At 39.7% G+C, this 13443-nt stretch overlaps 1 protein-coding gene across 1 annotated transcript in view; it reads right to left on the bottom strand.

Annotated features, from left to right (window-relative positions):
* PKP4 (plakophilin 4) overlaps positions 1-13443 on the bottom strand; it is a 96678-nt gene that overhangs the window by 62255 nt on the left and 20980 nt on the right. Inside the window, exon 2 of the mRNA XM_067299474.1 lies at positions 6657-6790. Within this exon, the coding sequence (XP_067155575.1) occupies positions 6657-6785 (129 nt within the window). The 5' untranslated portion in view covers positions 6786-6790. The remainder of the gene's footprint in view (positions 1-6656; positions 6791-13443) is intronic.

Here is a 13443-nt window from a genome sequence, read left to right as displayed (position 1 = left end):
CATAGTTATTCTTCTTTCTAATGACATTTTATACTGCCTCCCTCACATCACTCTGCTCCACCCCAACCCTTAAGCTTGATTAACCATCATTTATCCTTCATTTCAGACCACAAGGTCAGTTCTGATGTCTCAAATTCCCTTTGCAGTAGTAGCACATTTTTTCCAGCAAGAGATGCATTACCTATGTTAATGCTGTTATGTTAATGCTAATCATAAAAAAAAAAAAAGAAAAAACAAAAAAAACAAAGTATGCATCTTTTATTTATTTAAATATCAGCTATATGCTGATCAGGAGAAATCGGGGGGGGGGGGGGAAGCAAATACTACTCTGAATTGATACCTACCACCAATATCGTAGTGCTGCCTATCTATCGGACAGCATGCTATTGCAGGAAGGTATCTGAATTTGTTTCTCTAGCCCGCTTCTCCGAAAGGAACGGCAGAGCATGTTCCTCATACAGGAGCATTCCTGTACAAAGCCGGTTGCTAGTAACGGAGAAGCAGCTGCCCCAGGCAAAACTCACAGTTAACTAAGTTCTATAGTACTGGCCTGCGGGAAAGTGGTAGGAAAGGAGTCGCAAAACAACTAACAAGCTATTTTTTTCTCTTGCAGAAGAACATCTGTGCTGCAAGGCCATACTAGAAGCCTGTACGTAGGTGGCAGAATTCACCGCCGCACTGCACAGGCACATGCTACCCAAGGATACCCCCGAGCCTTCTGAAACACGCAGCCTACAATGCAACGGCCAGAGCTACCTTTTTCAAAATTATACGGTATACATTGAGGAAAATACATCATACAGGTAAGTAATGGGAATGTAGCTTGCATGACTGATCACAAAGATTATCATCCTGTTACTTGTAGCCTTTGGATCGTAGAACAAGGTTTAGAGTTGATTCTGTGCTTTCTATACATGCACCCCGTTATGACACAATATTGCAGAGACCCAGGATTTTCATTTTGGTGAATCAGGAAACTTTTCTCCCTCAGTAACATGGATGAAAATGAAGAGTCTACATTCAGAGTGCTGAAAAATAGAAATTAGCTTCTTTCTGCCCTGTTGTGATTTGAAAACTGCCAAAGCACAGGCAAGTTAAAGCCCCTAGACAAACAGCGGAAGGTCCAACTGGCTAAGTGAAGATTTTACAGTTACAGCCACGCAAGAACCAGCAGCCACAGCACAAGCAGCAAAGACAACACCCGAGCGCTTTGCGAACGGCGCACGCCTGCCAAGTCAGACCAAGACGGGAATGCTGGACGTCCCGGGAGATGGAGCTCTGAGCGGCTGCTGACGCAGGCTGTGGGAGCAGGCAGAGGGCTAGGGTGGGATGATATTTCTGGCTGTAGTACCGCTGAGGTATGCTAAATTGCTCAAGTTGCCAAATGTCACCAACTTTGCGCAATGTTCAGAAGTAACTGTAAGTGGAACTACGGAACATCTTCCCAACCAAAAAAATTTTGGTGGTTGAATGATTCAGTCGAGCCTCTTCCGAGGACTACTCAACAGTAGTCCGAGAGCGGATGAGAATAGCTGATGACCTAGAAAGCGTACTTAGCCTTTTGAAAGGAGTAATTTACCTGGAATTAGCTATTCCTCCTTCACCTGCAATGTGCAGTGCAGAGCCACACAACTCCCATTGTCTATGAAAGTCCAATGGTGGTAAAGAAAAAAGGCAATTACATTTTGGACATTTCATGATACAAACATGGAACAAAAGAGAACAAACAGAACGCTGTTCATTTATACTTCCTTCACATTACAAATTCCAGCACATGACTGATCTATGCAGACTTCTACGTTTCCACCTGCTGTAATTCTGAGATACATTCAGAAACTGACTACTTAAAAATACATTGAATACTGTATTTTTCCAACCTCAATACCATATGGTAGTGACCCAGTATTTGAATCCTCTAAAAGAATCTATCAAGACAAAACTTTTCACTGACCATATTAGATCAATCTTAATTTTTTTTTTTTTGTAAAAACAAAGTTTACTCACACACACAACTGCATTTGCATGCGTTCAGTATCTCAGTATCTTCCAAAATAAAAGACAAAAGATATAAAAAAAATTGGACAGGGTAAAAAGAACTGCAGATTGCAGAATGTGAAATGACACAGCTACAATTATTGGCTGATCTCACTTACTTTGTATTCAACAGCAGTAGACCATTAAAGCCCTTAATACTTCTGTGCCTACATTGTTCACTAGTCTGGTAAAACAGTTTAGTGCTGCTCTAGCAGATAAGGGATCAAAATTTAAGGAAAATGGCTAGCAATTCATAGAAAACACTGATAAGCAATGACAGAGACAGCAAGGAAGAAAGCCACTTGAGGTCTTCACTGACTTCTTTTGGGCATTATTCTCTTTGAAAACTGTTACAATACATTAGGTTGTTTTAAATTGGAGCTGAAGTAAAGTATACGGCTCTGTCAGCTGTTGGCTAGAATTGTGTTGTTGTAGAGCAGATAGGCAGGTAATCTAAACATAAAAGTGTTACAAAAGGAGTAAGTATTTCAGTATTTTTTAAGGGTACCCCACAGTTCTAGGTGGGCTCTTTTTCAAGGCTTCTCCACAAAACTAACAATACATTTTGGAAAGAAAAATCAATTTCTATACTTTCATATTAATAAAGCAGAATGCTGAATTTTGGTCCAGGAAATGAGTTAGCAGTTTCATCTGAGAAAGGAGCGTAAGATATTTTTTTCTAGAATAAGAGCCTTAGAAAGGAGATTTCTCAGACTTGATTTTACTGAATATGGAAATGGTTCTAAACAGCAGAAGTAGTAAACTTCAAAGTTAGGGAATTAAAAACAGCAAGAGAGTTTAAAAAAAGCCTCTTCCAGTCACTCACAAAATTTTGGCAAGGGTTTTGTTTCACTCATGCACAGCTTGCTAAGCAACTAAAAGAAAGAAAGAAGGAAGGAAAGAGAGAGAGAACGACCTCCATTCAGAACTGATACATATTTGTCCATCTAATTGATCGCTGGATGCATGCAAAGCACAATTTCAAAGTGATACTGTTCAATTTTTTTGTCTGGCAACCAGAAGTTCAATTAGCAAGTCTTCCTTCAGGTACCTTGTTGAAGTTACGTGTCTACACAGATTATGCAGTACTTCATAGCAAATTGCTCTGTATCCAAGTTGGTAAAGAACTCTCCCAAACAAAATACACTCATTTTAGTAAATATGAGTTTTAAAAATGCAATCATAAATCTTTTGCTATACAGAGGATGCATTTTCTCTCCCATTTCCATATCAAAAAAAGATTTCTGCTTAGTTCTCTGCACATAAAAACCCTATGAAAAACATCTTGAGAAATAAAGAATTTTGTACTCATACAATGAAGAGGAGAAAAAAGCAAAGCACACAGTTTCTAAATATAGGGTTCAATACAGTTATTGAACAAGAAAAGGTTTTGCTCAAGCATTAAACAAAAGTGAACACTTCAAGGAAAACATTTAATCACAAGTCTCTTGGGGTTTCCTATTCATCCGAAAGCATACCAGTCATTCTTAATCTATTACCACCCATTTGTAAAGGAAAAGACGATGAAAAGCTGTACAACTATAGATGTCAAAAATATTTACATTCATGTTGGTTTTTAAAGCTGGAGCAAGCTTTTTCCTGCAAGACCTTCCTCTCTCTAAGCCCAATCACCAAAAAGGAAAAGTAACATGCTAAACAGGAAATTCAATTCTGAATGATCCAGTCACACATTTAATCTTGCCAAGTCAGCAGCAATTCATTTTAAATTCAGTAGCATAAGGTTTGCACGTGTAAAGTAGCAGTGACTCCACAAATCTATACCTTCATCTTGAGAAGCAGTTGGCAACTAGCTGCCTTTACATTTCAAAAGAAATTACTGCTGTGATGTTGCCTTTCCAATTTGTAATACCCTGCCATTATAGTGTGAAAGTACTCAACTTACTTTAAATATGGATGAGAGGCTCTCTATAGAGCTAAACTTTTATCCAAGTATTCCCCAGGATTAAGTTTCCAGAAATAAAGTCACATATTTTAATGCTTTAGTTTTACATAAAACTAGTTTCAGCATTTCCTAAGATGCTTCTATCCATAAAAGCATGCAAACTTCACAGTATTTTAGAAGTGAAACAGGTGGAGTGGGAAAAGAAAAAACACATATCTAATTCATATAGCCATTGCAAAAAAAGAGAGAAAAAAAGAAAAGGCCAAAATGCGTTTTGGCTTCGCTACAGTTGTACAGTCTTAGGATTTTGTGCATTCAAAATGGAAGTCCTCTAACAGAGATGCAACGTGTGTGCGCGTGTGTGTGCGTGCCCTAACTTATACTAATTAGGGATGTGATTTCATGCTGAAACAAAAACTAAGTTTTGTCAGAAGAGCACAGACAAAGCTGTAGAAACCTCAGCTGCACCACAGATCGCACTTTGTTCTGCACCTACTATTTTGTAACACCAAAAATGAATAGATAGATGTTTTTGATTGATAACTTTGTCTCAATGGAGGACTTTTCAGAGTACAGGGGACACACCTACTCTAGCTTGGTAAAAGTGTTGCTTTAAGCTGATTTGCAAACACAGGAAAAACACACAAATGGACAGTTCATTCAGACTACCTTACAAAGCTCATGGGACAGTTAGTGCAACTTTTTATATAAATATGTATGCCGTTATGGTAGACGATGCTTAAAGTTATTCAGTGAATTAAATCTTCCCATTTCAGAAGTGCTGTAGTAATTTAAATACTTTTTATTAAGTTAAAACTTCGTATAGATCAACAAGGCACAATAAAGATTTTTTTCTGAATCGTGGTTCCACTGTAATAAGTGTTTCTAAAGTACTGAAGTAATAGTTAAGGTGTGGCAGCTCTATTTTACAAACACAGACCCACTGCAGATAAAAGATTCCTGAATAAGAGGAAGTTAAGCCATAGCAAATAGCATATTAGTCTCTGTTCAAGCATAATAAAGTAAATAACCACACTGGAAAATATTCTGTTCTGGGCTTTCTGCCATACAGGAAGGGTGTTGAACATGTCAGTGTCCACAATCAATATCAACAGTAAAAAAGATCTCAAAAAGCTACAGTTCAGTCCTCAACACCTTAGCTTTACCATTTGCAAGAGAGGTACGATTTTCATTTTCCTCTCCCTCCCATTCATTCTAAAGTGTCCATATATATTACACTTAAGCTATAGTTTTGAAGTCTGTGTTTCACCAACTAGTTTTTCCTCTTTGATCAGAATGGAGTTACTTAATAATCCATATATTTATTAGTCTTTCTTTGAATGAAAAAGGGAAGAGGTTTTAGCCTCCTTTTAAAAATGAAGTACTCCATTATAATTTTTTTTCCTCTAAGAACAAGAAAAACAATTCTTGTGTAGAAAAGGGGATGCTAACAAATGCTTTTTTATTATATGTATTTTATTATATGTATCATGTATCAATCCAATATAGATATTGTGGTCATAATTGTATTTTCAGTTTAAGCAATCACTGTTGCATTAAAACTGCACAAAACTCACTTTTGGACAGCAATTGCAGCAATAAGATTATTGGCAGGTGATCACTAGGAGTTCAAGTACTGTAATTTATTGGAATGCTGCTCATCATCTGAGCTACGATTACAAGCATGTTCTTTGTCTGTTAATTGCAAAAGAAAATGGACTAACTTAAAATCACCACAAATGTATTTTAAGCAAACAAGTCCTTTTTGACATTTGCAATAGGTTAAGACTGCACAAGGGCGATTGCTGTCTCAGGCTCAAGATCACAGGAACCCAATTGACTGTGATTATTCATATCTCAGTAGCCTCCAGCATTAACATCCTTCATACTGGCAGATCAGCTTTAATACCACTGAGACATGATTAGGGTTGCTATTGCCATCTTAAAGATCCCTATTCAGATGTTGCAACTTACATATTAAACCAAGGCAGAAGATCATTATTTATAGTTCTGACAATGAAAAGCCAACCTCTTATCGCCTTCATTTTCTTTTTAAACTTTGGTTAGGAAGTTTCTTTGTAAAACTGATATTTTTCCTTAAAATAACCTCCCAAATTAAGCTAACTTGATTTCAAACACAAGTTTTACTTTCTATAGAGGCTATAACTAAGATTAAGTCCATAAATATATGTCTATAAATAAGTTATAGACTTAAAATATGTATTATTTTGGTGGTATTATCTAGAGCTAAAACTGAACTCAAAGCTCAAACCATTCTTTAACAAAACATAATTAACATCTCATACCAAATCTTCATCTGCATATTTCTGTAACACTGTATGCATGTACAGAATGGACAAAAATGATTTGTTCTCAGAGCTGCATCAACTTGACACTAGCTTTTACGCACTAAACCTGCATTTCAAGTCTGATTTACAGCAACAGTTCAGTGCACGCATTACAATGGATACAGATTATCATAATGATGCTTCTGTTTATTGCAATTAAACGTACCATTTCTGTTCAGATTCTGACACATTTCTTGCCTAAGCTAGTACTTGAATAACTACAACATATACTATATTAAGGGCAGGAAACACATTTTAGAAACAATGATATTTCTTTTCAGTAATGCAATAAAGGACAATAATTAACACATACTGAATTCAACAGTTAAAGCATACTGAATTTCTGAATTGCTAAGAAATAAGAAGCATACCTGTTCCTTTACAGAAGCTAAAATGGTAGTGGCAGTGGTCTCTGGTTCCATGCCTGGGCCTGTGGAAGTTTCCTGCGCTGTCTGTGGCAGCCCCTCCTCCACCATCGGGGTCTGCTCAGGGGCTGGCATTTTGCCTGCAATAAACAATATTTTAAAATAGTTTATATTTTGAGCCAGTGATGCTTAAATAAACCCAAGTCTTCAAGCTTACAGATTATTTCTCTTGTCTTTGTTCTGCAACCTCTTCAAACTTAACCAAAATTGCAGAGAACTTCATATTATCAGTATCAACATACGTTGCTATTACTGTGCTTCACCTTCACAAATTTAAGTCAGGATTATGTACAGAACTTGAAGGCTAGGCAAAGCAATCTGGCAGGATGAAGTTTAAAAATTTTTGCAAAAATGCCATTTTGTGGTAGATATTAAAGGCAGTAAAATCCAAGATGTATGTAGAATATTAACATTAAACTTCTAGTGATCCTATCCCTTCTTGATGTTTACCATGTACGCTTTTTCAGCATAGAAGAATGACAGGCAACAGAATACTGCTTTGCTGTTAAGCACAAACCACAGAAGAGACTAATTATGACAATAAAAGGTCAATGCAAATAATGCTTCTACTGCTCTTGTTGGAGAAGAGGAAGTTAAGACAGTAAAGTCAGAGTGATCTCCCTGGGCTATGGATAGTGTGGAAAGGATGGTCAGGGTTAGTGCTCCCGAACCCCAAGCTTCCCTTCCACAGAGGCAGGGCAGTGTAACAGTTCCAGTCCATGTAAAAAAAAAAAAAAAAAAAAAAAAAAGACAAATCATTTCTCTAACTATAGATTTTACTATTAACTAACATTACAAGGACTGTTATGACATGTAAATGTTTGATAGTTTTAAAATAGTATGTATGCAGTATTCATTTGTCTTCTGTACATATACCACGCTTTAGCTTCCTTAAAAAGAAAATAAAGCTCGTAATGTCTAATTTTATGTTATAGTAATCAAAATTCCATTCTAGATTTTCAGAATGGACAAACTCTGTGTACCTAGAGAAGGTAGAAAGTAAGCACAAACAGCAGCTTCCTTCTCTTCCTCTCGCAAGCAGCAGCTTACGTTGCAAACAGCCTGCAAAGCCAGGAACAGACTCGTCAGACCTCCGGACCCCGACCCGTTTTAACCACGACCATCCCTTCTCTCCCACCTGCCTTTTAAATGCGGGATCAGCATAAAACTGGGGTGGGAGAGGTTTCTTGATGCATGAAAAGACCAGAACCGTTTACAACAGTGGACGTACTGTAAAACTGCAAGTTTCTGTTTTGGTTAGAAGAGTAGTTCACTAGATTTACAAGCGATCTCTTTTGAAATCGCTCTAAAGGATCACTCCCTTTAGGACATTTTCTGCATTTTATATTTGTTTCTATATACAGAGACCAAGTACAGGCACAGAGCTGTTTCGTCAGAGGACTTCTGTGCTATTAGAGGCAGTCTTAATCAGAAAAGATTAATGGAAACCAGAAGAGAAATGAAAATACAAGTGTAAGAAAAAGCACTTTCTTACTGCTTTATATAGTGACACTTTCGCTGTGAGAGGGATTATTTCTGTTTAGGTTTGTTAGCCCATTAAATACATTAGTAGGTGGTCTTCACGGGCTACAGCGCTCTAGACTGTTAACAGAGTTGGTACCATATGTGGCAATAAATAACAGGTAATTTCACACGAACCACTGAGGGAATCAAGTGATATGAGAAACTAAAGCGAGACGAGTGATGAAAGGCTGTGGAACAGCCATGAGGGCTAATGTACGGTGCAGGAATCTGGTCACCTACCGGCTCCTGTCATAACAAATGGAAAAAGACAAGTCGCTCCTAAAAGCACCTTGGAGCCAAAGCCTAACACGGGCTTGGTTGCTTCCTGGAGCAGATGCTTTCCTCCCTTCAGGGAGGAACTTGTACAAGCAGGACAAGGAGACCAGCCAGCAGCCTAGGAAGAGTCTGTAGGAACAGCCCTTCTTCACCCCATTTCCACGTTACATTTAGCTTCTGGAACGAAGAAAAAGAAATTGCACGCATACCACGCTACCAAGTTTCCAGGCATCAGCGTCACAGAAGGAAAGCCAAACACGCCAGTTCAGCAACACTAAAAGACCAGTTGCCGTTCTTTCTCTTTCTTCCTTCACTGGTCATTTTCCAAAAAAGACCAAACCATAAATGCGACAACATAAACATCATGCCACGCTCTGTCCTCCCCCCATACAAAATATTTAAGTCCAGAACAGGTATTTCTTCCTCTTCCACCTGCAATCATAACGCCTCCAACCTCTAGCAAAGCCCTCCCCCAAATCCCGCATCCTCGTTCCCGAGGAGCCCCCTCCTGCTCCCCGTGCAGTGCCGACAGGACCCCGGCCTCGTGAGCGCGCCTCCAGAGCTGCTCCTTGCTGCCTGCTGCAGGGCCGGGCTGCAGCCCCGCTGCCCCAGCCCGGGCCACGGCGCCTCGGCGGGCAGGAGTCGAGGAAGAGGCGGCGGCGGCAGCCCCGGCAGCTCCCGCTGCCGAAGGCCAGCCTGCTCCACACCGCAGCCCGAGACCCTGCTCCTCTCTTCTCCCGCGAGCCCCTTCCCAGGCGGCTCCAAGTGGAAAGTGCGCTAATAGTCAAACAGTACGACTTTGAAGAGTCAAAGTGAAAGATGTAACCCCAGGGTCACAGGAGATGAAAACGTATGCCTTTAAATCTTTACTTGTAAAAATCAGCTCTTTCGTCAATTAGTAATAACCCAAACAATCATAGAACACATGCTATAATTCCCTGGGTCACACCCTATTTTTTATATCACTTTCTGTAGTTCTTTTATTACTACAACTCAGTGTTTCAGATTTCTAAGTGGACTTTCAAATTTGCAAGCATATCATGAGGAAATAAAACTACAGAGTCAGGCTTTTCCTATCACTAATCAACCCTTCAAATCTCATTCAGGAAAACTTGTTAAGTAATCTAGAGTCCAAACCTCAAAAACTCCCACAAGTTACAACTGGGCTTCTTTCAGAAATGCGCTGGTTTTGTCCATACGTCCCAAAGCTGCCGGACCTGCACTGTAACCAGTCGAGCGTCTGCTGCGCTTCAGAACTTGCAGGTGAGAAACACAAAGTACAGTTCAAGAATAAATAAAGACAAAGTTTTAAATCAAAAAAAGTCAGCACTGGATTCTCAATTCTGCAGAGTTATGCCTGCATGTAATTTTAATTCAATTAAATATTGAGATGCCACCATCGTCTTATTTTTTTTAAGTTTTCCAAGTTGGACTGCAGTTTGCAGAAATAAGATACGAGATACCTAACCCCATTAAAATCACTGCTACATTTAGTCCAACAAAAGAGTTCTTAGTTTTCCTTCTTTAAGGCAGAAGGGGAAGAAAAGAGCAGCTTTTTTTCTATTCTTAAAAGTAAAGCTTGACCTTTTGAAGCTCCTATTTTCTGCCAGGTTGGTATGGAGATGCACATACATGAGAAGATAGGTAGGAATGTAAAAAAAGTGCAAATTCAGCATCTTCCTCAATCAGTACATGTATGCCAATACGGGAAATGTCTTTACAGTTTGTATTTCACTGTATCTATGGAAATAGAGCAGATATAGTTAAATTTAAGTACACAAAATCACATACCTTTATCTATGATGTACAACAAAAGTACTATAAAAAAGTAGCGTCAATTCCTTACAATGGGTCACTTTCAAAGTAAAATGTAATATAATGAACAGACACGAGACAACCTCAATTTGTCCTCTCCATAATTTTATCAACCTGTCACTCACTGTGTTGGGATGAAAAGAGAATAGAGAACCTCTCAACCTATCTATAGTAAATTTCTGTAAGAACCCAGTCAAGAAAATTTACATCTGAATGAGCTGAAAGGTATGGTAATTTCTCTGAACAGGAAATATACCCCAAATTGAGTCTCTAATAATAATGCTCAGATGAAAACTCATCAAATTAATTATTAATGAAGATGTCAGTGTTAAATGTACATCTATTTGAGTGTTAAGAGGTGTAATTAGAGAGCTATAACTTTCCAGAAAGGCAGTTGTTTCAACTGCTGCTGTTTCAATTAACACATTTCTTGGCAAAGTAACTGATTCTCTAATCTTGATTTCGAGATTAGACAACTGTTGGCTTTGATCCCACAAACACTTATGCACCTACTTAACCTAACCGAAACAAGTATTCTCGTTTACTCCAGCCGATGGCAGGGCCGGGCAGCTGCAAGACGCAGGAGCCTGGGTGAGGCAATGCAGGAAGGGGAGCAGCCGGGGCGCAGCTCGCCCAGCCGCAGGCCGGCGGAGGACACCGCGCCCCAGCCTGTGCCGCCACACCGCTGGCTGGGCACCTGGCTGAGGGAAGGAGCTCACAAATTCAAAATAGATTCTCATATTCACCTTACAGGAATAGGAAATAACTAAATGTGGGATGCGCGACAGCCAGGTACTTATGGGGAGAGCCTTAAAATCAGCCATGAGCAAAACTGGGAAGAGGTAGATATGAAATCCTCCTCCTTACGCTTGCTTATGCGAGATTGGGACTTACTGCCTGAAGCTACTTCCTGGACTCATTTGCTTCACTCGCTCCTTTGGGTGCAGATAACTGGTTCACTACTGGGAAACAAACAGCCACTTCCCACCCCTCAAAAAAATTAGGTCAATAGTTATATTGCCTGCCTCTCGTGTCACGGCCTAGTAGTTAGACCTTGCCAAGAATGGGAGACTCGGTTCTGTGTCTTTCTCTGTCTGTTCAAAGCCTTATCCCCCAAAATCTCCCATTAAGGTTATCACAGCTACTAAGCTACAGTCAGGACTGATGCGGGGTTGCTTTCTGCAAACCTGCCGGAGATAAATCACTGTAGGAAGTAATAAAAAGATAGGACCAAGGAACACAAAAAAAGGGATAATGAACACTCTCATGGGGACAGCATTCCCCTGCAAAAGGTAGGACCTAGGTTCTGGTCCCTTCTTTCAACAGGGATTAAGTAACTCTAGTGTACAAATAAGCAGTTCTTAGGGCATGGTAGTCCCTATCACTAAGCTGAGACAGGCAAAGGGAAAACCTTACCGCCTCCAGGCCGAGCAGCTGCTAGAGTGGCACGTAAAGCAGAGCTCCGCTCCCTCTCAGCAAAACACAGCTATTCTCACAAGAAAGATGGCAGGAAGGAAAAGGGGGAAGAATGGTTCTAGCAGGTTAGGACAGCTCCATTCTTCCTCCTTTCCTTTTAAGGAATTAAACAGCTCCCCGAACTTTTCTCACTTCTGTTTCATCTCTGCAACAGCTGGTCTTCCAACAGAGTGCGGGAGTTAAAGCAAAGTGCGTATATAGAAACAAAAGCAGCTGGCTACCACTTTTTGAAGTAGATTATTAAATGCCTATCTAGCTACTTGACTTTTTCCTGGTACAGAATTTCTATCCAAAAATCCTCAGTCCAGATAGAAAATAGCTCCTTAACTTTGCATAACTGTAGCTCAGGGTTATCTTCAAGCATTCTACATCTACAGAAATTTCCATAATTTTGGAAATCTTTCAGCCACCAATGTCTCTTCAGGGCCAGAAGTATGTTTGGACAGCCAAGGGCTGAGCTCTGAGCTGTCCATACATTAACACAGAACTTCAGAGATACAGGATATGAAGAATGCATAACAAAATATTTTACAGTAAACAGCTATTTGAGCTTTCTGTTAGTTGTCACTTCTGTCAGAGTTGAAGTTATTCAGCCCTTCATGACTGCTCTTCCTTTCATACATAGTATTACACATACTCTCTTCCAATCTCCTACTTAAGATAGTCCAAATTTCCACTCGACTTGAATCAGGGATTTTTTTCAGCATTTAGCATCCAACTGGGAGTGGTGAAGAAGGGGAAAGACACACAGATATATATCTTGACCTGCACAGTACAACATATGCGATCAAAGCAAAACATATTACAGCTGAAGACCGTTAGGGTCCTGAAAGCAGCACCATGGGGCGAGATAGAGGGGTATGACAGCCCTAAAGGAATCCACACCTGATGAAAGCAGATTTCGGTCAACAAAAACACATTCAAAGGCTTCTGAAAAGCCCATGCTATAAACACCAAGAATCATACTTCCAATAAAAAAACTCCAGCTTAGTCAGAACCTACAGAGATGGATACAAAAGATCTGCTACAGCCATTTATGTAAACTGTGACTACATGAGGGGATAGCCACTCGAAGGAAAAAAAGCAAGCCAGCAGCGCAAGAACTTCATGACACCGAAGCAGCGAGACCCAGTAGCTTTCTACTGGAAATGTTTAAGAGAACCCAAATTAACAGCCCAGCAGGGAGTGAAATGTTCAAAAAGTCCTGACGCAGCGGACTTCGTTCCAGCTTTGTGCATCCGCAGACCTAAACTTTGAAACCTCCTTCTGTTCCCTTTCAGCATTACACAGGCCCTACCTGGATTAAAGTGTTTATTAATAATTAAAGTAGGCTACAGTCTTTTCATTTGACACAGGTATACTTACCTAACAGAAATAATCCTCTCTTTTGAATTCCAGGGGAATCAACTGCCTTGTAATTATTACGGCATTCTCTCACCCAAGTAAATTATTTATAATGCCTATATATTCCCCTTTGGCTGTGCATCAGGGTCCATAACAACACTGACACTCTCAAGGCAGCATCACCTAATTTTGAGCACTGTCAGGAAACAAAACATTTCTAGGTGAAACAGCAATTCTGCTCATCTTCCATGAATCTTTGATTTTTTGCTTTGTCACTCTTCACCTTTGAGTAACACTC

Source organism: Apteryx mantelli, chromosome 6 (genome assembly GCF_036417845.1).
Source record: "Apteryx mantelli isolate bAptMan1 chromosome 6, bAptMan1.hap1, whole genome shotgun sequence".
In the NCBI taxonomy this organism is placed as follows: domain Eukaryota; kingdom Metazoa; phylum Chordata; class Aves; order Apterygiformes; family Apterygidae; genus Apteryx; species Apteryx mantelli.
Note: the sequence above shows the minus strand (reverse complement) of the source record. Positions and strands in the feature narration are given on the sequence as shown.